The 21310-nt window shown below is 40.3% G+C and overlaps 1 protein-coding gene across 1 annotated transcript in view; it reads left to right on the top strand.

Moving 5' to 3' along the window:
• Positions 1-6655: 6655 nt before the first annotated feature.
• The window catches only part of LG07H4orf51 (linkage group 07 C4orf51 homolog), a 41375-nt gene continuing 26720 nt past the window's right edge, over positions 6656-21310 (top strand). Inside the window, exons 1-4 of the mRNA XM_019730745.2 lie at positions 6656-6733; positions 7383-7421; positions 8745-8924; positions 15703-15779. Of these exons, the coding sequence (XP_019586304.2) occupies positions 6684-6733; positions 7383-7421; positions 8745-8924; positions 15703-15779 (346 nt within the window). The 5' untranslated portion in view covers positions 6656-6683. The remainder of the gene's footprint in view (positions 6734-7382; positions 7422-8744; positions 8925-15702; positions 15780-21310) is intronic.

Genomic DNA, 21310 nt, shown 5'->3' with positions numbered 1-21310 from the left:
AGTCCAGTCGGTAGGTGCCTGCTTAGTGTTTTTTCTTTAGGGCCTTTCTTCTGTAAAATACTATCTTGGATTTTGCTCTTTTGGAGAATGATGCCTCAAGTTATTTTTTTCCAGGAGACTTTTCTGCTTATGTTTGAAGATAATATTTTAGACATTAAAAACCAAACCCAAACAGAACTTAATATTAGCGTCTATATTAGCCAGGACTCTTGGCTAGAAATAACAGAAACCCTCTAGCTTGGGCAAAAAAAGAGGAATTGATTGGCTCATTTTGTCATAGAGGGTGAAGCGTAGGAGTGCAACTAGCTTTGGGGACACAAATAAATGATGGCTAAGATTCACCATATGTCATCTCTTCCTGTGTACTGACTTCATTTTCCAGCTTCCTCCACATCGCTGGAGATGTGGCAACCACCAGCGTGTCGGTCCAGGGGAAGGACTTCCCCTTTCCTCATAGATCCAATTTTGAAAATCTCGGAGAAGCACAGATTGGCCTGCTGGAAAGGTCATAGGTCCATGGCCGGTCGTGTGGAGTAATATGATTGACTGAAAACACGTGGAGTTGGGGGAAGACCAGTTCTCTAAAATAAGTGGGTCGTTAGTCACAGAATAAAGTAGGATGCCAGACAGACAAAACAGATGTCTGCTGCAGATGCTTTAATTTGTTATGGAATAAGGAGAGAGATAAATAAATAAATGTTATTGATACATTAAAAGATGTGAGCTTCATGAAAAAGATTAATTATTAACTAATTATTGGAATATACCACCAAAACACAGAAGTGAGATATTTATAGACACGAGGGGCCTTCTAAGCTCTAATTCTTGTCTCATTTTTACAGCTGTAGTTCCCACTTAAACACTTCATAGTTTCTTGGTTCCCAGTTTGAAGTTCCTGATTGGCCTGTTTTATCTTTTGGAGGCAATAGAGGTCACTGACAGAAATCTATGGGTGGATTGCCCAGAATCAGTTGCCCACGTCAATCTATGTTTCAAGGGGTGAATAAATTATAATATGATTTCTTTTTATTCAGCAAGTTTGTAAGGCACTGTTTCTTCAGATTTGTGCGTGGTGCAAACAGCGATGTATACTTCCACCACTGAACAAATTATTAGGTCGATAAATGAGCTTCAGAGGGATGAAATGATTTGCTTAAGCTGCCAGTATTACTGTCACTGAAACCTACCATTCCTATCTGTTTACTCAGGGATCTCTCTGTTACATGGATTAGAAATGAGCTCTTAAGAAAAATGTATTTCTTGTTGGCCATATTTTACTTATTCCTGCTCTTCCTTTGAAGGATATCAGTCTATTTAATTCTAGAAATGTCATTGTTGACCAGAGATCTGCTATCTTTATTTAGGATAAGAATTTGAGAAATCATACCACCTCTTGATAAAACCAGTGATGTTGCCAGGTCCAGAAACTTCCTTCCCACTAGTTCCAGTCACTGGGGCTCTTGGAATAATAGAGGATACAGAGACCATTTCACTCAGTGAATCACAGAACATTTCATTGCCCAGATAGTATTCATCCTGCATCATCGTCATTGCTATGGTTTGGATTAGGTTCACCTGAGAAGGTACGTTGACATTTCTAATCGCCAGTATCTCAGACTGTGATCTTATTTGGAAATAAGGTTGTTGCGATTTGCAATGTGGTGAGCTAAGATGAAGTCATGTTGGAGTTGGAGGGCCCCAGTCCAGTATGACTGATGTCCTTAAGACAAAGGCACAGGGAGAGCGCTGTGTGATGATGAAGGGGTGACTGGAGGGGCGCAGCTGCAAGCCAAAGCATGGCCAGGATTGCCAGGAAGCCACCGGAGTCTAGGAAAATGTGAGGAAGGGTTCTCCCACACGATTCACAGGGAGCGTGTCCCGGCCAACACCTGAGTTCAGACTTCTGGCCTCCAGAACTGGGAGACAATACATTCCTGTTGTTGGAAGTCACCCAGTTTGTGGTACATTGTTATAGCAGCCCTGGGAAACATACAGTTGTCAACCCCCTGAGCCTAACTAAACGAGGGAAATTCTACAAAGATTTTTTTTTACTCTCTTCCCCACCCCAAATAAGACTATATATTTCGACCTCCCAATTTCAGCTTCCCTCAGTCCCTTGAAAACGCATAAAACAAAAGGAACACAAGAGATTCCTTGTGTTTCTCTTGACAAGGTACCCTGCTTCTGTTGATACGCCACAATTCAGTATTGCGCATTGACTATCCCAAAGGACCTACATTTTACAAGTCTGGGAGGCTGAGTTCCAGTAAGAGTGATTCAGGAAATTACAGAGACATTCTAAAGCAATTGGCCATGAGCAGCAGAAAAGTCATCATGAAATGTCTGGCCACTCCAGACTTTTATGCCTGGAGAAGGTAACGTCTACCCACCAGAGAGTGGGGAATGGATGGAGCACATAAAAAGTGTGCTACCCTTACAAAACCCACTCTGGTTTATTCAGCTTTTTATAGTGTGTATTAAGCTTCGCTAGCATCGAGCTCTATCATATAGTATTTGCAATATGAATTTTTAGCTCAAAATAATTTAGCCTTAATCATTTTTTGAGAAACTATAGCAGAGGTTTGAGATCGAGATAACAACAAAAGGTACTTCATCATACATGGTGTACCTACTTTGCAGTATTTAGAAAGTGTGCCCAATTAAGTTTGTATTCTGTTTATGCTATCTTTTAACACAGTCCCCTACTGAAATAGCTCTTGATTAGTGCACGAATCTTAACTAGGGTGTCAGGAAAAATGCCACAGGAGTAGCATGTATTTGTAGGGAGCAGACCAGTACAGCACAAAATAATAAATGATGTTTTGTTCAGTGACCCAGAATAGATGCACAATAAATATTTATGGAATGAATGGATGAATGAATAAATTCTGAGCAAAGCTTATACATAGCCACAGAGACAAAGCCACATATCGAACAATCCGTAACAAAGAATGGCAAATCAAAGGGCAGGAATATATTGAATTAATCCAGTTCTCTAGAGTACCCTAAAACTGCATTTGTCAGGATACCCACATTTCTGTAGGACAAAAGGCTGTTGTGTCTCTCATGTAGCATTCCTCGGTATAACCTGGAAATGCAGAAACAAGCATGTGAATACCTCTGTACATTTTAATGTGCCACCAAGCAGATTTAGCATCCAAAGGAGGAGGGTAGAGCATTAACTGTGGTCGTTCTAGGGAAGTCTCTTCCCAGGTCTTGTGCACTTTCCTCCTGTGCGTGTCTAAACTTGTGGACAAGATTTAGTAACAGAAAAGGGAGTAGAACTGGGGTTCATATTTGACTAAGCCAACAACATAGGAAATAAACTTTCTGTTGAATTGGGAGCCACTGAAGGGTCTGTCAATTAAACAGTAAGAGGACTTACCAACATACATGTAGTAACTGATCGTTTTAGCACCTTTATTTTGGGCCTGCCCCCTACCCCTGCCACCGCCTTCCAGGTGGGATTCAAAGCCCTGAGGAGTTCATATACCTATTGTTTGTCGTCAAGCATTCAGAAACTATAATCTAAGATTAATTTCTTTTTAACAGAATTTTTTAGAATCCCAGTTAGGAATGCATAGGTGATCATTGCTTCAAATCTCTCAGCTTGGAAAATTTCTGGGGTTGTGAGGTTTTGCACGTTAATATTTAATTGACAACATTTGACGCATGGTTCTTAAACTTGATTTCAGAATCTTCAGAGTATTAAATGATGTGTATAACAGAAAGCTGTGCACCTCTTTCCTTATGTACAAGTCTGTGGACCTCAGCTTGGGGAACACAAGGTAGTTTATTTAAAAAAATAAAGACTAATTCTTTCTCTGCCGGGCACATTTATTAGGTCATCGATTAGAAGCCTCTCTGAATATGAAATTCAGTAATATACAGGTAGTTAGGGGGGAGAGTCAGCTGGTATGGGACCAGACAAAGGGTGGGGGGCAGGGGTGGGGTGCATTGGCAGAGATAGGTGAAGACAACAGATGAGGAGAGTAAAGCAAGCTAAAGATGGAGGTTTTAGTCTACAAAGTCCAGACTGGGCATTCACACTGCCTGGGTTTCAGCTCCAGTTCTACCACTTCCTAGCAGTGGAACGTTGGGGAAACTTTTTGTGGGTCAGTTTCCTTATCTGTAAAACAGGGATAATAGTATCTTCCTCCTAGGGTTGTTTGAGTTAAATAAATTTATGTATAGGGTTTAGAAAGTATCTAGAACGTATAAGTATTTGCTTCTATTGTTGTTGTTATTATTTACATGAAACTCTCCTGTGAGACTCAGGTTATGTAAGCAAGAATAGGACTTTGAAGTACCTTTTAGGATATTCTTCTCAATGACTTTTGATTATCCTAATATTGGGTTCTGTGTAAGACTAAGCGTGTTGTACAAGCAGAATTATACCGTGATGGCTAATTTTATAGTGCAGGGAAGATGGGGCCACTCAGCTTGTGAGTCTGCTTCCCCCTCACTCCTTAGGTGAACTGAAGAAATCAGCTGTCACTATACTTGTGTGCTGGTACAGCTGTGAAATCCAGAAAGCCTTGCCGATTATTGTGGCTCAGTTTTTAGTTTCAGTTGTTATGAGTCTTTGTTTTTTTGTTTGTTTCTGTGACACAATTTGTGGGTTACCTCCTTGTGGGGACCTATGAGTAGACAGGTTTCCTTGGAAAATAGCTGCCATGAAGTCAAGTTTCCTCACTTTGGAGTCTACTATATAACTGATCTTTACCGCTATCTGTTTCCCTGTTCCTTATTTCCCATCCAACACACACACACACACACACACACCCTTGAAAGAGCTGTCTGTCTTTTTTACACACACACACACACACACACACACACACCTTGAAAGAACTGTATGTCTTTTTTTTCCCTACCTAATTATTGGATCCAAAACAAGAGGGAGTTTTTAAAGAATCATATTTGACTCCTATCTCTTTGCCCTAGAGTTGTTTGTTTGTTTGCTTGTTTGTTTGTTTGTTTAAGGCCTAGACTCTAGAGAAGTAGAAGAGAAGAGTAATTGTAAACCTAAAAGAGATTCTTTGCAAGACTGGGGAGATCGGTTATATATGGATGTGTTCCATTGGTTTTAGTTTTTGTAAAATAACACCTTTTGTAAAATAACATCTCTGATTATATTACTTATATTCATTGTTAAAAGATTAAAAAATAAAGAGTGTAAAATATAAAAATCACATGTAATCCTTCTACTCAGCTATAATAAGTATTAACACTTTATATATAACCCACTAGGTCTTTTCTTATAAATACATAAACACACATGTACTTTTTATTAAACAAAATTGGGATCAAAGTTTGTACACTGTTTGAAGTTAATTTCAGTTTTCAAATAGTAAACATAACGAAAAATAAATGTCAAGAAAGAAAAGAAAAAAGACTCTTTTAGGTAGGTTTCTCCTCACCAATTTTATCAATTTCCTTTTCCTGTTCCTTTGCACTTTACCCTTTTATTTCTGTCTAGTGCTGTTGCTGTTGGTTCTGTGTTTCCTGTGTCCTTCAGACTGTGTACCACAGTTTTTGATAAGTAAGTTACTAAAAATTTCCAAATTACACAGCTGGTAAGCATGGAGAAATTATTGCAAGATGAAGGACTGAGAGTTAATATTGTTATAACTGACAGACTCAAAGTTATTAACTAGAACATATTACGTATGCTCCTTCAGCTGTTGGCCACACTTATCCAAATATCAGGATTTGGCACCTTCTGGAAGGAGACAGATTCTTGCTGAGATGGAAGCTTCAGCTTCATATGGGATCTTTTTTTCTCAAGGGAACTCTGCTTTTCCAGGCTTCTATGTTACTTGGTTTCTTCTGGGTATCATCTTGGAGTAACATCGGTAAGTTTCTGTCTTCACTAAATACAGCTTGACGTATCTAGTCTATAGTGATAGAAATCCAAACAGTGGTTACCTGTGTGTGTGTGTGTGTGTGTGCTGTTTTGAGTGGAAAGGAACAAAAGTGATGCATCTTCGTAGTGGTTACATGGATGTACACATGTAAAATATATTTGTGTACTTTACTGTTTGATGTTACATTTCAATTAAAAAAATACTTCTTGACCCCACCCTCTTGCCAGTCTGTCAGTGGTTTAGGCTGGATATCTAGTCAAGATCTAGTAAGTTCCAGAGACTACAGACCATTCACTGTCTTAGCTATAGGGACCACTAGTCTCTTCATTTCCTGGACTGTTCCATAGAACAGCAGTACCCAGAGATGCTCCCCACCCCACAAAAGGAGTTTTGTAGTCCAGTATGTTTAGGAAATGCCACCTGATCTAGGCGCCTTTGAAAGATTCACAATGTCCATTGAAATGTTATAGTCTCTAAGTCCTACAGCAAAGAAACATGTGTATCCCAACTTGTCAGAAACTTACTTAACCGTGAAACTCTTAATAAATATCTATTAACACCTCATTAGAATAATCAACTTAGGTTTAGACAGAAACCTGGCATGCCCCCTCCCCAGGTGAGATGCGCGCCCCCTGCTGGTTTTGTTGTGTGTGAGGTCACTCAGGAAGTTTCTAGTTTCACTAAATCGTGCTCACAATGCAGAGTTCATTGTCAACGTGCTCTTAATTAGGTTTTTGCTTCACATTTGACATAACTGAACAACATAACTTGCCATAATTCAATTGCAAAAGGAAATTTTAAGTGCAGGCTCTCAACATGGAAGTAAGATCAGACACATCAGCACGGAATACCGGTGTCCAAGAGAAGTAAGTGAAGCATCTGATAAAATGAGAATAAAGAATGAGTGTGAGGTCCTTTAGAATTCTAGGGTTTTAGAGATTAAATATGTATGACAATTCAGTTAGTCTGTTCTACTTACTCTCTAATTTGAAGTCCACCTTATTTTTAACAGACTTCTTCAACCTCTAATAGATTGATGAACTATGCTATGATTCCATCTAAACGCAAGATCAGATGTTTTCATTGAAATTGTTAAGTTTTACTATCTTGGTTCTTGAGGTTATAATTGTTAAAATGGTATCCTAATTGATTTGGAGAGAAGAAATAAAAATAATGTAAAGGACAGGAATATCATAAAGTAACTTACACCATAATCTATTTTTCAAAGAGCTTGTCTTAGGATGTATTTGTTTATAGACTCCTACACAGCCTAAAAGGAAAAATTTTAAATGTTTTCTACAAATAACCTTTCACAGTCCTGTCTATTTTCCTGTCTCAAAACAATATATGGAGCTGACAGAGATTTCTTTGAAACTACCATTTTTGCTAGAATGGCTAAAGGTTTAAGCATGTAAGCAGTTGCTACCTGACACTGGGTGGGTCAAAAAGAGTGGGGCAGTCCAGTTTTTATTCCCCTCCTTCACTCTTTTATCTCCGTCTTCTTATTACGTCTAGATTTCTCCAGGCAGCCTTCAACTTCATGAGAAAAAGCAGGTAGGTCTGCAAAGATCTGCCTAATCTTTCTAGAGCAAGGTGCTGAGGTTTCAAATTTCAAAGTTTTAAGGAAAGAAACTCCTAGATTTAAATACTTACAATTACTTGCAAATAATTTTATTCTCAGAGACACATCCCCATAATATGTCCATCTCATTTTAGAAGACTTTAAATTCAGTTCCTGGAGCAGTATTCCCAGTATTCAGAGATCAATTGCATCAGAATCATGGAACAATATAAATATATATGCTGATTTCTGGGCTTTTCCTCAAACCTATAGTCTGTGAAGGTGGGACTCAGTCCTCCAAATGTCTGCTGTGCCCCATCGGCGCTAATCCGATCACCTATGGGGATTTTTTTTTTTAATGCTGATGATGAATCCACTCAGTTGCCAATCAAGGTGAGGCATGATCTCTGTATTTATAAAGAATTCCACAGGTTAAGTGAATGAGTACAAGACTTGAGAACTACTGCTTCAAGAGTTGATTAAAGAAAGGAGGAATGTTGAAAGATCTATTTCTGTTTGCCAACGGATTGTTTGTTAATGGGGAGAAGGACAGGCAAGCATATTAACCAGATTTAGAGTAATTATTAATGAAGGATGGAGGAAAACATGTGAATAGATCGAATACTAGGACCTGTCAACCTAAAAAAGATCACATTGACATTTCAGTGACCTTAATTCTTAACCCCAGATGCCCTTTAGAATTCTCCAGGAGTGAGCTTTTAAAAAAGACCAATGCAGGGGCCCCATTCCAGACCACTTAAATCAGAATCTATAGGAGTGAGAGAGTGAGGCCTGAGCTACTGCTCATTTTAAAGCTCCTGAGCCTACCATCAATGATTGCGGGCAGCCAGCTTGAGAACCATTGCTCTGTGACATATGAGAAGCTGTTTGAGTCACCTGCTATTGTTGACATCACAAGCCCTTCAGGTTTGCCTCCAGATCCTTGGAGGCCAGACTTTAGTGGACGTGAACTCTTGGCGCTATGCTCTTATGTCTTTTCCCACCTCTTAAGCTACCATCATTAGCATTCGCTGTTTTATTTATAAAAGCAGTTGTCACCTGCTTTCCTGACATAATGTGTATCAGTATATTGCTGAGAACAAAGGCCAGAAAGTTATATCACTTACAAATTTGCTGGTTAAAATTTGGAAGGGTAGGTGGTGGTATTTGTGGAATTTTGTGATCTGTTGCTTGGCAACTTTAAGACAGTTAAGCTTCATTATGTGGAGGGCTTGAAAAGTTGTCATTCAGAGCAGGCTGCCTATAGCTATGTCACACTTCTTCTACTTGACTCCAGAAATTCTTCTGCCCTTTAGCCCTCTTACTTCTCAAGAGTTTGATCTGATCAGACGCAAGGCTGGAGCATCTTGGCAGAATGAAACAAGATGGTCAGATTCTTGTGTAACAACATACGCGGGCAGTTACCGGAAAAAACAACTGGATGAATCCATATGCAGCCGATTTAATGCAGGACAGCGGTGGCCCGCATGTCGCCAGTAAGATTTCTTTGTAGTTTGCACCTGGATATGTCACTATAAATAGACAAGAATGCTATTAGAAAAAAGGGTATTGTAAACCTGAGAGACTTCCCAGACTTGAACACTTCGTATTTTCCTGTGTAAATGTCAGTTATCAGCTGAAATTACGTCTTCTCTATTTAGTGCTCATAAAATTATGTAAAACAGTATATAATAATGTACGTACTCTTGAAAAGATAAAAATAGGAGTATTTGATTTAAAATGTAGATATTTCGGGGTTCTCTGCTCAGCAAAGTGATGCCCCTGAGCATTTCACTTTGTTTCTTGTCTAGTTCTACTTTTCCAGTTTGAGCTGAAAAATTCCCTCAGAGCAGGAAGTCGTCTAAATCCTCTACTTCCCCGACCCTTGTATTGTCTATTGGTGAGAGCAGTGTTGAGGGCCCGAAAGACATTTTCCGAGTGTTTACTGTAAGCCAAGCCCTGTGATAGGCCCACAGGAAAAAAAAATGAATTTCAGTTTAATATAGTAACTGAAACCATAGAATTAAGTCATCACGAGGCGGGAAGATGTTATGTGTCTGTGGTGGGGGAAGGGGGATTGTGAGAAAGATCTCAATAAAGCAGGTTTCCTTTGAGATTGTTTAGAAGATGGGGAAAGGAAAGGTGCGCTGAGTGAAGCGAGGATGCACAAAGTAAAAACAGCATTGAATCCCAAGCATGATCAGAGAACTGCAGACAGCGTAAGTGGGGATGTGGAAAAACAGGAGGACTCATTATGAAATATGTCCCTGTGTATATTCATTGTCAAATATCTTGTCTAAACTCTGGAAATCTATTTGGAAATCAATCAGATTATTGGCTCCAAGTTGAGATGTAAGGAATAACTCAAATAATACCCTAATAAATATTAGTTATATTGCTTTCCAGAGCTTTCCAAATGATCAAATCAATGCTTAAAGTTAAAATGTCTCAGAAGTACTTTCCAACTGGATGTACACAATCCAGTTGTCTGGTTGATTCCAACAAGCTACAGTGTCTGCATTTTTAATAGCTGTCAAGTATGTTGATACTGCAATTAATTTTGCAAGTTCCTTTGCTAATTCTGTGAATGTCAAGGCACCTCTTGGCCAGATAGGGAAATCTTCTGGGGGTCCTGTCTGACTGCTGGGGTCCTGTCTGAAAGTAGTGTTTGAAAGCTGGTATCCAAACATACCCACTCATCAGAGTAGAAAAAAATATATTTAATAACTGAAAAAAATGCAGAAATATGACATCTGGTGAAAATGTACTGAACTTTAAACTTGTTTCCTATTTAGAGTATGATCATTATGTGAATCATTCCAACCAGGGCATGACATTGCAAACCACAAAAGAGCACAACTTTGTGAGGTTTATCTGTTTTTTTTGGAACCTCAGAAATGTAAATATATCCTTTGCACAACTACTGCTTATTCTATTGCAGACTAAGAAGCAGCAAAGGTTATGAATGAAGATGAAGGGCAGATTAAGCTCATTTTGAAAGTACTGGTTATATTCTAAATTCACTTTAAAAAAAAAATCTTTTTCTTGGTTAATTTTAGCCCCAAGGACAAATGTCTTAAGTTCTGAGCAAAAGCTGTTTGATTAAAATTTTGTAAGGCTATAAAGAGACATTTTTGCACTGCTACAAAATTAAAATGGTCTGAGGGGGATTATTGAATAAAATATGAAATGACCGATCACTTAAAAATGGGTCAAGTCAGGAAAATATTAGCGAATACACAACAGTACTTTTTATTCACCTTCTTTATTCACCACATACATTGAAAACCCATATTGTGCAAGACAGAGGAAACTTGGTAGAAAGCTTGATCATTTGGTGCTGAATCAGTTTTAACAGCAAATATGTGACATTCATAAACATGCAAAAAGAATGATACTCCATTGGGAGATGGAGGTTAGTGTGGTACAGAACCCAGGTTATTATGGAATATCAGTATCAATTCCAGTTGTCTGCCAAGGTTAAAATAAGGGGAAAGTTGCATTTTGGAATTCCTAAGACAAAAGTATGGCACAAGTATAGATTTTTAAGGCCAGATGGTTTGTTTATTCATTAAATTATTCATTTATGAATCAACTATTTATTAAGGTCCTACTCTGTGGAAGGTCTTTTAGGCTACATGCTGTGGCTACAGCAGTCATTAAAGCATATATGGCCCTTGTCTTCCTGGAGCTTCCTCAGGGAAACAAACCATGTGTAGTTTGAAGGAAACAAACAGGGAACTTTGTTAAAAACAAAGAGGGGTAGCAGTTTCTTATAAAACTAAACACAGTCCAACTATAAGAGCTGCTAGTTACGCTTGTAGGTATTTACCTAACTGATCTGTAAATTTATGTCCACACAAAAACCTGCACGTGAATGTTTATAGCAGCTTTATTCATAATTGCCCCAAACTGGAAGGAACCAAGATGTCCTTCAGTAGGTGAATAGTTAAACTGTGATACATCTACGAGTATGCAATGGGATATTATTCAGGGATAAAAAGAAATGAGGTATCAAGCCAAAAAAGACATGGATGAATCTTAGCTCCATATTCCTAAATGAAAGAAACCAGTCTGAAAACATCACATACTATATGGCGTTTCCCCAAAAATAAGACCTAGCCAGACCATCAGCTCTAATTCCTCTTTTGGAGCAAAAATTAATGTAAGATCTGGTATTTAATAATATTATATTATATTGTAGTATATTATACCCAGTCTTATATTAAAATAAGACTGGGTCTTATATTAATTTTTGCTCCAAAAGATGCATTAGAGCTAATGGTCCGGCTAGGTCTTATTTTCGGGGAAACACGGTAAGATTTCAATTATATGATATTCCGGAAAAGCAAAGTAAGACAGTAAACAGATTTGTGGTTGTCAGAGTATGGGTGAGGGTTGACAGGTAAAGCACAGGGATTTTTTTTTTTATGTCAGTGAACTTATTCTGTATGATATTATAATGGTGAATATAAGACATTCCATTTTTGTGAAAACCCATAGAACTTTATAGAACAAAGAGTAAACCTTAATATATATAAATTTAAGCAATTATTTAGGACACTAGGGGAATCCCAGGATGAAATACAAAATATGACAAAGGACTGTTGCATTACAAATGTATGAAATAACCTCACTGAAAGGGGTGTGGGAATAAGGTGCTGGTCTAAGTAACTTTGGAAATGAATGGAATTTGTAAGGCTAAAAGGTTAAAGGAACTGTACGTAAGTGCTATGCTCTGGTTGATAAAGTTGTTTCCCCTGGGGTGTGGGCAGGTAACAATTCTGAAACCACTATGAACAATTAAGTGAATGGATGGTGGATGGTGGGAGTCAGATTTCTTGCTGTTGGAGTGGGAGGTTAAACATAAACAAGGGGAAGAGACTAGAATAATCCATGGTAATGGATTAGAATTGGATAAATTGGTATGAATTCATATTTAGCTTAATATTGATATAGGTGGTTACATATAAAAAGATTTATAGGATTGTATAAATGCACAGGTTCATATACACATGCTTTTCTTTGTTCTCTGGAAGACAGTCTCTATATGCAGTCCTTATGGTCCAGTATGGACCATCAGCTGAGAGACTAGAAACAATATCTTCTAACAACAACCACAACTAATACCAAGATTTTGGTTTCTAATACCATTCTCCAATAAAGGAACTGAGGTTTCTTGGAGAAATGGCAATTCTTAAATGGGACAGGAGATACACAAGATGAGTTTGGGGTATCTTGTAGTGCCAGAGAGTATGAAAATATCAACAAAACAATGATGGAGCCAACTGAAAGAGCTTCCAATTGCCAAATCTGGAAAAATTCGATCAACAAAATAAAGTAGTACTGGATTGTAGACCCAAGTGTAAAGTAAATATCCATGTGTCCATACTATAAAAAATAAAGTGAATAAATATTAATAAATACCTTACTGAGGTAGAAGGGACCCATCTCCCATGTGGAATAATTGCAAATACTTTCTGTAGTTTGTACTGAAGGAGGTGGAGCATAACTCACTACTCCTTAAGTGTGAGCTGTGTGTGTATGACTCTTCCAGTGAATACAGAAAGGAGAAGAGAGTAACTTTATAGTGAGGAAACCTGACAAACACTACTGTAAACAAGCTGATCAGGGATAATATCAACAATGATAAGCCGTTCTGATGGTCTCTACCCTTCGTATGATGTATGAGGATAGTCCTTCATCTCTGGGGCCTTACTCCCCAAAGTACATTACCCTCATGTAACCATGAGAAAAACATCAGCTCCCAATCCAGTTCAGGGGCATTCTACAAAATTCCTGATCAGTAATCCTCAACATTGTCAAGGTCATCAAAGCAAGGGACGTCTGAGAAACTCACAACTGTGAGGCGCCTAAGGAAACATGGTGAGTGAATGTCAATGGGATCCTGGAATAGAAAAAGGACATTTAGGGAAAAACAGGAAATCTGAATAAAGTATGCCCGCTAGTTAATGTGTCAACAACCTGAGGAGTGTGTTTTCAGGGAAAAAGGCAGGACTTTGGTAATAACCGAAGGGTTTGTGGCTTTGAAGCTTGATCACTCTCATCCCCTTGATAATTCCTGAGAGCAGTGGTTCCTACTCTTGTTTGATCACGAGAATGATCCGTTTTGTTAAAAATGATGATTCTCCAGCCATTCCCCTAAGAAATTCTGATTGTGAGGCACGAGTGGACCGATATGTTTAACAAACTCTCCACATGACTTTTATGATGAGAAAACAACGGGAAACGCCATTTTGTAGGGGTGGTGGTGAAAACTCTGTTCTGGCAACAGGGCCCCCTGATACCAAACTTCAGTTGAATGTTTTCAATTGCAGGCAGATTAATTCTAGATGAATTAAAGAACTAAGTGTGAAAGGCAAAACAATAAATCATTAGATGACAATATAGAGAATATCTTGATGACCTGAGCTTGGCAAAGACTTCTTAAACAGAACACAAAAAGTACTCTCCACAAATAAAAATAAGATAAATTGGACTCCCTCAATATTAAGTAGTTCTGTTTAATGAAATATACCACTAAATGTATCAAAATGAGCCACAGAGAGCAAGAAGATTATTTTCAACTCAGTGACTGACAAAGGGCTCATAACTATGATAGGTATAAAAAAACTCTTATTAATATGAAAAAGACAACCCACTAGAAATATGGGAGACTTTAAAAAGTGAAATTCATAAACCAAGATATCCAAGTGACCAATAAACTTATCAAAAGGCACTTAACCACACTAGTGATCTGGAAATGCTAATCAAAACCACAGTGAGTTTCCTCATGTAATCCTCCAGAAAGGGTCAAAGGAAAAAGACCATCGATACGAAGTGTTGGTGAGGACGTAGAACCGTGCGATCTCTCAATACAGCTGGTGGGGAATGTACATGGATACAAGTCTTTAGAAAACCAGTTTGGTCTCATCTTCTAAAGTTGATGCTGTGGATAGTCTAAGACTTAGCTGTTCTACTTCTAAGTATATATCCAGCTGACAGGCGTTTTCACATGTGCACCAAGAGACATGTACAAGTATGTTCATAGCAGCCTTTTTCATAATAGCCAAAACACTGAAAACAAGCCAAATGTAGAATAACTGCAATCCATCCATAGCAGAATGGAGATGCCATGGGATGTTTGTACAATGTCAGTAAATATGAACAAAGTATGGCAATACCCAGGAATGACACAAACCTAATGCTGAGCATTTTGAGCCAGATGAAATACATATTATATACTTCCATATATGAAATTAAAAAAACAACAACCCAGCCCCAACCAAACTGTAGTGTTTGGATTGTCTGCTTAGGTAATACAAATTGAAGAGAAGCTAAGAAGGGAACCCCACAGAAGTCAGGAAACTGCTCTACCGACCACCTGTATGAGACCACCTGCCCCAAATCTATTGAAAAGTAATTGCTGGGCTTGGACGCAAAAATCTGCGTTTTTAAATCAATACCCTCAGGAGATTCAGTTGCTGCTCTAGTACGTTAGGAAAACAAAGATGCAAGGTGGGCCACCACCCCTGTCTCAGGGACGATTAGGACTAGTTTCTTGGCTGAAAACATCGGATGCTCCAGGCTGACATCAACTCCACTGTACCTCACCTCACGCACACAGCTCCAGGTCTCTGGAGCCTGGAGACCCTCTTTCCCTTAATCGGAGGCCTTAAAACAATAGCCACGATGTGATGCTCTAGAAATGGATGACTGTCCATTCCATACAAAATAGTGTATGCTTCCCAATAAGCCCCGGCTTGTCTAAGGAGAGTGTCATATCTGGCGTCAGGGAAACTGAGGTAGAGATGTGTTTCAAGGCCTACACACAGCATCGATGGGTCCCCAACTTACTCCACTGCAGTGAAGCTCTAAGTTTCGCTGGGAAACCAACATAATTATGGAATGGAATATTTCCTATTCTATTCACAGCATTTATTTTGAAAACAGCTCCTTAGAGCAAGACTCATAAATCCTATTATAACAATTATCAACTTAACGGTTGAGGTTTTCATGTATAAAAGTTGAACATATTTACCCTTTTATGACATCGGGGAACAAATAAATCACTAAAGACAATGAGAAAGTCCAGCTTGGGTTGATTTAATGGGAGTGCAGGGTTATGGTCAGGAGTGTGGAAAAAGGGGGGGAGAGAGGAAGCCAGCGTTTAAGAAATCAAATGGGAAGATGGGTGAAAATCCCTCTAAATCCTTAGGCTGTGACTTATAAACCTGTTAATGTGTCATTGTTTCTTCTGCTTGCTTCCTTTAGGATGTCATCACCAAACTGCACCGCTGGCAGCCCTACGCTCTGCAGGGCTGGTCCCCAAGACGCTGCGGCTGTTAAAGGTAAGAGCAGCGAGCTCAGTGCTGGGCAGAGCCCTTAGCCAAGGTTGCTGTGTTGATAACTTTTAGGTTCTTGACGGTGGCCCTTGTGGTTTCCACGTGTCTACCAGAGGCCTGGGGCCGTTAGCAGGAAACTGAGCATCTTCCATTCTGGATCTGTCACTCTGAAAAATATGACAGTTATTACGGGGCACAAATTTTCCTCCTCCAATTAGTCCCAGAATGGAACTTCTGCCAGAGCTTGGAGCTCTAGGTAATGTAATCTAGAGCTTTACGTGGTACAGCAAAGAACTAGGAGGAGCAAGCAAAGCTATAAACCACCAACTAGTAAACTATAGTAGCGAATCTATAACTACTCCACCCTGTTTCAGTTAAAGTAGGATAACACTAGCTGCTATAATAAACCTCCAAGTTCCAGTTGCTGAACACAGTAAAAGACTTTTTTCCCTTCCTAGAAAGGACAAGGTTGGGTGTATTTCAGGTAGACCTTCCACATGGTGATTTAAAGGCACAGACTTCCTTCATCTTGGGCCCCAGAATCCCTTGGCTCTATCCAGCAGGTGGGGGTAAAGGGTGGAGAAGGCACACCTGCTTTTTGACCACTTCCACCTGGAGATGACACGCACCTCTTATGCTCACATTCCAATGGGAGAATTAGTCACAAGCGTCCACCTAGATGTCAGCTCAGAAATGGATTCCTCGGCTGGGCAGCCACATCCTAGTAATAGCTACACACACTGGAAAGGAAAAGCTGGCCATCCTGCCACACACTCTGATTTTGAGGAAGAAACACAATAGGCTTTTCCCATATAATTTCCATTTCTCAGGACTGAATCTTTGAAGGCTTAATAAGACTAATGTAATCACAAATTAGGATTTTTTTTAGCACTTTATGAAATTTTCTGGTAATATTTTCTGCTGTAGTACATTTAAAGGTTTCATACATATGCGTGTGTTGGGACAGGGGTGGGTGGTGAAAAGAGCTATGCTGCAGCCCCATGGGGTTTTCTGAAATAATGGAGACACAGGTTTTTAACAGCTGCCTTGGATGATTGCTATTCCGCTGGCTTTCCTAATAAAATTTGACTTTATGGGAATAGTCCATTTGAGATGAATTTTATGCGTCCTCCTATGGTTTGTTGAGGCCAGAGGACAGGACAGCTAACCATTGGTGCAACTGCTAAAATCAAGAAAGACTTTCTTTCTCCCGTTTGCAGTAATGAACATAAAATGGAAACACAGTACGTGGCTGGGAAACAAGTCGGAGCTAGGGTACAGGAAATTAAACAGCCTGACCACATCATTCTTAGTAAGCTGAGGTGACAGTGCTACGGATGTGAGTTGCACGAAGTCCAATCCTATTCCATTGATGTGCTATTTGTGCCCGTCAGGAATCTGATTAACCTGCTAATCACCTATGAGAGAACCTGGCCTAGTGAGAGCTGATAGCTGAGCAGCCCCCCAGTTGATGGGTGGGAGTATTTGAAGGGAGGTAACATGAGCAGCAAAAGCAATCATTTACCGCTATGATAGATACAACTTTGTTTTCCTGTCTCCTCTCCTGTTTTTATGGTGAAGTATTGATAGCAGGAAAGGTAGAAATGACATAAGTGTATATATTCATAATGATGACTTCTTAATAGATTTTGTCCATGTTTCTTTTTCATTCTCCTCAAATGGTCATGTTAATTTAACTGATAGCTACTCTCTTCGTGAAGGGGTGATAGTATATCAAGGCAGAATCATGTAATTTGGCCAAATGATAACTTCTCCTTGTGTTTCCTTTCAATTTCCATGTTTAATGTTTGGATTATCAACTTTAATTGTTCTAGAAACCCCTAATGAAGGGAGTTAAAATTGGAAGCCAACGGTCAAATCATCAGTACAAGCCAGCTATATGAATTTACTCACCACTGGTAGACACCAGTCTATTGATTGTCTCTTCGTAGAAATGTATCCATTTATATAGATATGCACATCAGATGAGCTGGGCTTAAGTGTGATTTCACCGTCATCATAGGAACAAAGTTCTCAAATTCTCACATCTGCCTTTCAAAGAGTTCGGTCTTATTTGTTCTGCCTGTACGAAGGTGGTTTTCCTTTTATATTGCTATTAATTCTCTTTCTAAGTCTTTGATTTGGTTGTGGCTTTTTCCTGTTATGGCCCCATCATATGCTCACCTTTCCTATTCAAAGAAGAATGAAGCAATTGCTAATAAAAATAGAAATCACGCGTCATAAAACTTCAGTACTACCAGCAGGAGCTGCTAAACAATTGAACTTTTCCCCCATTGACGCTCTGCTCAAACAGATTCTAGCAAGTTTTGTTTGCTTCAAAAGCTTCTCTCCAGCAGACACAATTCATGAAGAGGTGGTGGAGTGCAGACTGTGGCAGGGCTGGGGCACCCCTCGCGGGCTAGCCCCACCCCTTCGCTTGTTCTTAGCACTATGCCTGCGTCCCACACCTGCGTCCTCCTGAGATGAGCCCAAGTTCCCCTTTGCAAAGGGTACACTGGCCTCTTTTACTCTTGCTGTTTCAGGAGACGTAATCTGTACTAGGGAAGAGGTGTTACATAGTATGACCACATCAAAGCCCAGATGTGACCATATGTGTAAGATCTCCCTGGGATAGTCCCTAACGACAGATAACAAATTCTAAGTGTCTGAAGCAGTGACCGGAACAGTTCTGATGTTACACAGCCTTTTACAAGAATGACAGTGTCTTAGGAGAATATTGACATGAACCAAGTAATATTCTAAGCAACATGAATAGGGTTTGTCCTGTTACTTCAAGAGTGTCTGTGCCCATTTGTAAAATCCTTTTTTTTCTTCTATTTCTTTTACTCCCACTTTTAGTTCTCTGTGAAGCCTTCCCCAAACCTCGAAAATTTCTAAAAGCAATAAGAACGCACCAGACCACCCCATAAGTCATGTCTTCACACAGTGAGGTCTGAAAGCATAAACAGGAGGATGTCACTTCTGTTTCCTGTCACACTAGCAATCAAATTCTAATTTTTTCCAAGGCTTTTTAGGTCTTGCATGGATGTGACCCTGTCTATCTTTCTAATCCCATTTCATGCCTTTCCTTCCTTTTGTTCACTCTGTTCCAGTTACAGTGGCTTCCTTTAATAGTTTGAAAACGGTGAGCCATTTCCTACCTCAGGACATTTGTACGTACATTGTCTGCTGAAATGCAATTATCCTGGCTCTGCTGATCTGTAAACTTCAGTCTGAATTTAAGTGTCACCTCTAAAGAGAGTTTTCCCTGGCCACCATATTTAAAGTAAGTTCTTCCCACTCTTTCCATCTTAATTTCTATCTTGGTGACTAGTTTGCTTTGTATATATTATTGTATTTGTTTACTTGTTTATTATTTCTCTTTCTAGAGTGTAAGCTTCATGAGAGCAGGAGCTTGTCTGTCTTGTTTGTCTCTGTATCTCCAGCATCTGGGACAGAGCTCAACACAAACCAGATGCCCTATAATTATGTGTTTAACAATTATGGACCTTCCATTGTTGACTTTTTCTTCTTCACAACATGCTTCCTTATGGAGGCAGCTTCTTATTAATGTGTCTTCTGAAAGGGAATTTATAAAGTACTTTTTAAAATTGGAATGTAGTTTCCATAGAAGCAACCTTTCAAAAACTGTCTTTAGAATCCTATGTAGCAGCACATAGAATTGTAATACTTTAAAAAGATTAATGGATAAATAGCATGTGACATTGTTGCATAGGTACATGATTTTAGTTATACATCCTCTCCATCCCCCACCCATGTTCTGGAACGGGCTGAAGGAGATACAGCCAGGTGACCTCCAAATCTGGAACATACACGTGCAGTAGTAGAAACAAGTGATGGCCACTCACTTGGGGTGAGAGGCAAGGAGGAAAGACAACCCGAGAACACCTGGTGCCTCTGGGGCCCAAGCAAGGAAGTACCTTCCATTTCTTAGTAATGTGGGGGTGCCTAGTGGCTTCCAAGCTTCGTTAACTTTGCTTTCATAATGTCTCAGGGATTGTGCCCCCTGGTGCTGTTTTGGGACCTTTTCCAAAACTTACTGCTCCTGGAGGCTGGGACCCCAGAATGAAGGTGGAAGCCAAAGGGTTAGGGCATGTCTGAATAGAAGGGGCTTTCCACACAGATTTCCAGTCTGCCTGAGAAAAGGGGACAGCAGGCTGGTCCTGGCCTGGAATCCTAAACTGCTATATGGCGCCAAACCAGGCCACCTGCCCCTGGCTTCCCTGGGAAAGACACACAGCTCCCTAGTGAAGGCTCCTTCACAGGCAGGCTAGCTTTGCCGAGGCAGAGCCATCAGGGGACTGTCCCCTCGCTAAGGCATCCTTTGTTCTGAAGTCCAGAAGTGGGGCCACCCGGAAAGACTGTTACCTCCCCTGCAGCTACTGGGAGAAACACGAAAAGTGCGAATGAAAACCTCCCGCACCCCTGCCCTTGCGCACTCCCCTCCCCCCTAGAAACTGGTTCTTATCCAGCTCGTCCTGTGTGTGGCTCCACACTGTCCTGTGCCTGTCCTGTGGATCGTTTCTACCCTGAAGTCCGTCCCTCACTTCCCACTCCCATCACATGCCCTGGGAATGTCCTTCTTGCCTTTTCTTTGTCATCTTCCCCACACACGTTGCCTGACGGGGGACGGATTTTTCCACTTGCACCTGGTATAGCCCTTTCAGTCTATTCTGGTGAGAGGAGCCGAGGACTCCTCAGGCTTTGGCCCACGTGTCTTCACTGTCCTCTCCTAGAGCCACACTGGTTTGCCTTCCACGGTTCACAAAGGAAAGCTGCCCCTGTGGGAAGGTTGGGGCCTGGGAGGGCCGGACCGGCAGGCTGCCCCTCACCTCATCCCCGCCCTCACCCCGCTCCGCCTGCTCTCACTGGGTACCTTGACAGCACTGCTGCCCAGGGTGTGCAGCAGAGGGAACGAGGTGACTTAGAACAAGCCTCGCTCGTTCTCCATGGGCTTCCCACATTCACTCCTGGTGTGGGCTGTCACAGCATCGGGACCTGTGAATGCTGGCGCTAGTTTGTTTTCTGACCAATTTGTATGCCTTGCTGTGGGAAGTGCATACATTTCCTGTAAACTACAGAAAGGAAAAAGTTGTCACTGGCCACCAGTAACTCTAGAAAGCCTGATAAGCAATTTGCCTGGGACTGAGGTCATCACCACACTGACAATGACACAATATGCTGGCTGAGTGTCCCCACACCCCGGACAATTTCCAGGATGGCCCCCAGACTCAGGAATACCAGTGTCCTTTTCAGGTGTTGAGAATTTTGTTTTGCTCTCTCTCTCTTTTAAATTAGGAAACAGTCTAATAAATGGTTAAATGTGTTTGCCAGAAAATATTCAAGTCTCAGGCAACAGTTTCCAAATTCCCTGCAGAGACTGGACACCAGGGAACACTGGCAACCAAGCCTGTTATTAAGAAGGTCACAAGTGCCATCTGTTACCGTGTGCACTTCACTGGTCAAGCATAACGTCAACTAGGAGGTGGCTGCCATTGCTTTTGCCTGTGAACTTG

The sequence above is a fragment of the Rhinolophus sinicus genome, linkage group LG07, assembly GCF_036562045.2.
Source record: "Rhinolophus sinicus isolate RSC01 linkage group LG07, ASM3656204v1, whole genome shotgun sequence".
Taxonomy (NCBI): Eukaryota; Metazoa; Chordata; class Mammalia; order Chiroptera; family Rhinolophidae; genus Rhinolophus; species Rhinolophus sinicus.
The sequence above is the reverse complement of the archived record's forward strand: the minus strand, read 5'-3'. Positions and strand labels throughout refer to the sequence as shown.